Source organism: Sinocyclocheilus anshuiensis, unplaced genomic scaffold (genome assembly GCF_001515605.1).
Source record: "Sinocyclocheilus anshuiensis isolate Anshui unplaced genomic scaffold, SAMN03320099.WGS_v1.1 scaffold2749, whole genome shotgun sequence".
Taxonomy (NCBI): Eukaryota; Metazoa; Chordata; class Actinopteri; order Cypriniformes; family Cyprinidae; genus Sinocyclocheilus; species Sinocyclocheilus anshuiensis.
This window is the reverse complement of record NW_015554047.1, coordinates 404,244-407,368: the sequence shown is the minus strand read 5'-3', so window position 1 is coordinate 407,368 and position 3,125 is coordinate 404,244. Positions and strand designations below refer to the sequence as shown.

General features: G+C 37.2%; 1 protein-coding gene across 1 annotated transcript in view; it reads left to right on the top strand.

The window, feature by feature from the left end:
- Positions 1-91: 91 nt before the first annotated feature.
- LOC107668441 (uncharacterized) overlaps positions 92-3,125 on the top strand; it is a 4,674-nt gene continuing 1,640 nt past the window's right edge. The window contains exons 1-3 of the mRNA XM_016460307.1: positions 92-177; positions 323-605; positions 809-1,355. Coding sequence (XP_016315793.1) covers positions 92-177; positions 323-605; positions 809-1,355 — 916 coding nt within the window. The remainder of the gene's footprint in view (positions 178-322; positions 606-808; positions 1,356-3,125) is intronic.

Genomic DNA, 3,125 nt, shown 5'->3' with positions numbered 1-3,125 from the left:
AGGATGAAGAGGAAGAGGAAGACAAAGAGTGGAAATATCTGATGAAATTCGAGCAACAGTCATAGACCATGTTCTTGTCCATGGACTGACAATGAGGGAAGCAGGACTTAGAGTGCAACCCAATTTGAGCCGATTTTCTGTGTCCACCATAGTAAGGACATTCAGAGAAGAGAACAGGTACAGTATACTACTGTATTTTTGTAATAGCAAATTTACTGTACTACACTATATGCAGCTGTTTCAATAGACATTTGTAAAGTTCATCACTGTATGTATAGTACTGCATGAATATTTTTTGTAACTGCACATCTACTTTTTGTAGAATTGCAAGGCTGCCACATGCAGGTGGAAGGACAGCTATATTCACTTGGGAGCAAGAGGCCGTTATAGTGGGCATAGTCCTTCAAGATAATGTAATACGACTCAGAGAAATCCAGGAACGAGTGATACAAGACAACACACACTTCCAGGGAATCGACAGTGTGAGCATTTCCACAATTGACCGTGTCCTCCATCGTAACAGGATGCGAATTAAACAAGTATACAGAGTACCTTTTGAGCGCAACTCACCAAGGGTGAAAGAACTGCGAGCTCAGTATGTGCAAGTAAGTGTACATTCAGAAACATTTACTGTAATCCAGATTGTCTACAGTACTAACACATACTACGTGAATGACATTACTCTTCAGTACATACAATGTATGTGAATCAGAAGTGCATACAGTAGGCCTAATTGTACTCTACAGTATAGCACTGTCTCTGTACGATTTACAAAATTCTAAATACAGTATATTGTATTTCTACACAGACAATATTTGACTTGGAATCCTTGGACAGACCCCATGACTTCATCTTTGTCGATGAAGCAGGCTTCAATCTAACAAAGAGGAGAAGGAGAGGCCGAAACATGATTGGACAGCGGGCCATTGTTGAAGTCCCTGGTCAACGAGGTGGCAATGTCACAATCTGTGCTGCTATCAGCAACCATGGTGTTCTACATCACCATGTTACACTCGGGCCATATAACACCCAGCACCTTCTAAGATTTATTGCCAATCTAAGATATATTTTATTTGAGCAGCAGGTTCAAGAGCAGCAGGGTCAAGAGCTAAATGAGAATCCCATTCCCACCTATGTGATAGTGTGGGACAATGTCAGTTTCCACCGAGCTGCTCAGGTAAGGGAATGGTTTAACATCAATGGGCAGTTTATGAACTTGTACCTCCCTCCATACTCGCCTTTCCTGAATCCGATTGAGGAGTTTTTCTCCTCTTGGAGATGGAAAGTATATGATAGACAACCCTACACCAGAGTAAATCTGCTGCAAGCCATGGATTTAGCCTGTGGTGATATAGGTGAGGAATCATGCCAGGGCTGGATACGGCACACAAGAGGCTTCTTCCCTCGTTGCCTCAGGAGGGACAATATTGCTTGTGATGTCGACGAAGTGCTCTGGCCTGACCCAGCCCAAAGACAAGAAGAAGCACATTGATCACATGTTTACTCCTTTGATTTTTGTCCCTTTTAGTATTGTATACTGTAGTACAGTGCATTGTAGGCTGTATACTGTACAATGAACAAATTGTATGGCCCTGAACATTGTGCTTTCCATTTGTTAACAGTACTGACTGCTCAATAGATTTTGACTGGTTGCAGGTTCATAGCAACAAAGAACAAGAATTACAGTATCACAGAGACAAAGGACAAGTTTGTGAGATGCAGGGTACAGTAGGCCCTACTGTAAAAATAGGGGTACAAGGAGGAGGAAGAACAAAAAAAATTGCAAAGAGCAAAGCAGAGTAGTAATTTCTGATCAGTTTTGAGCTACTATGATAGAACATGTTTTCGTTCATCAAAAGACAATGACGGAAAAATATTACATTTGTTTTGAGATTAAAAATTTACTTCTCCCTGAGAACTATATGTTTTGAACAATGTGTTTTCTATTTTTTGGTGTATTGTTTACTGACTGCTTGATAGTGTATATCATTTTGATCACTTTGTTTATGATTTGAGAGCAATGTTTGATTTTGAACACAGGTAAAACTGTTTTGAGGCGAAAGTTTCATTTTGCGAGAGGAGTCAGGGGTTTTTTAAATAGTGCTTGAAGATGAGGTTTTGTGTTTAATGTTTTCAGAAAATGGAGCAAGATTTCAGAAATTGTGTTTTAGCAATCGAGAAAAACTGTAAAGTCTGCCTAATTGGAACAACTAATTTTGTAGTTAATGCACTTTAATTGTGCGGAAGTAAGTCCAATTAAAGATAGACTGAAGTACATTTGCTTGTGCTAAAGTGGAACTATTGCAAGTACACTTTAAATATCTTGAATTTGAAGACCGACATTATTCAAAGATCATACAATCCTCATCAAAAGTGACATTAAAACACATTTTAGACTTAATATTAAGAAATGTGCTTTGTGCACAAGTAGTACTCCAAATAATTTTTAGATCAGTAAGTCTTGAGTTATCTCTCAGTAAATATGTTAATAGATTTGAACTATACTTAGTATGAAATAAATGTATTTTAAATATATGACTTTTTTACTGGGGAAATATCACTTGTGAACAGTATAGGCTACCTGTTGTGTCATCTACAATCAAGCTGTAACTTTGTCAAATAATGAAAAATGCTGGAAATATTATTTCATTATTTCTCTTTACTTGAGACTGTACTTTAGACAGACAACAGAGTCATAATTTTATCCATGGACATATCATGGACACACACACATCCATCACAGGACAATTACTGTCATTTTTCTGAAACAACTGATGTCATATTCAGCACAGAATTTTAATTTATTGCCACAGAAATATAAATGACCTGTGATACAAATACTACACTACTGTTAGAGTTTAGGGTTTAAATGTTTCTGAAAGAGTCTCTTCTGCTCACCAAGGCTGCCTTTATTTGATACAAATACAGTAAAAATAGTTAAATATTATTATAATGTAAAACAGAAAACTGTTTTCTATGTGAATCTCTGTTAAACTGTAATGTATTTCTGTGATGCGCAGCTGTATTTTCAGCATCATTACTCCAGTCTTCAGTGTCACATGATCTTCAGAAATCATTCTAATATGCTGATTTGCTGCTCAAGAAACATTTCTGATTATTATCAA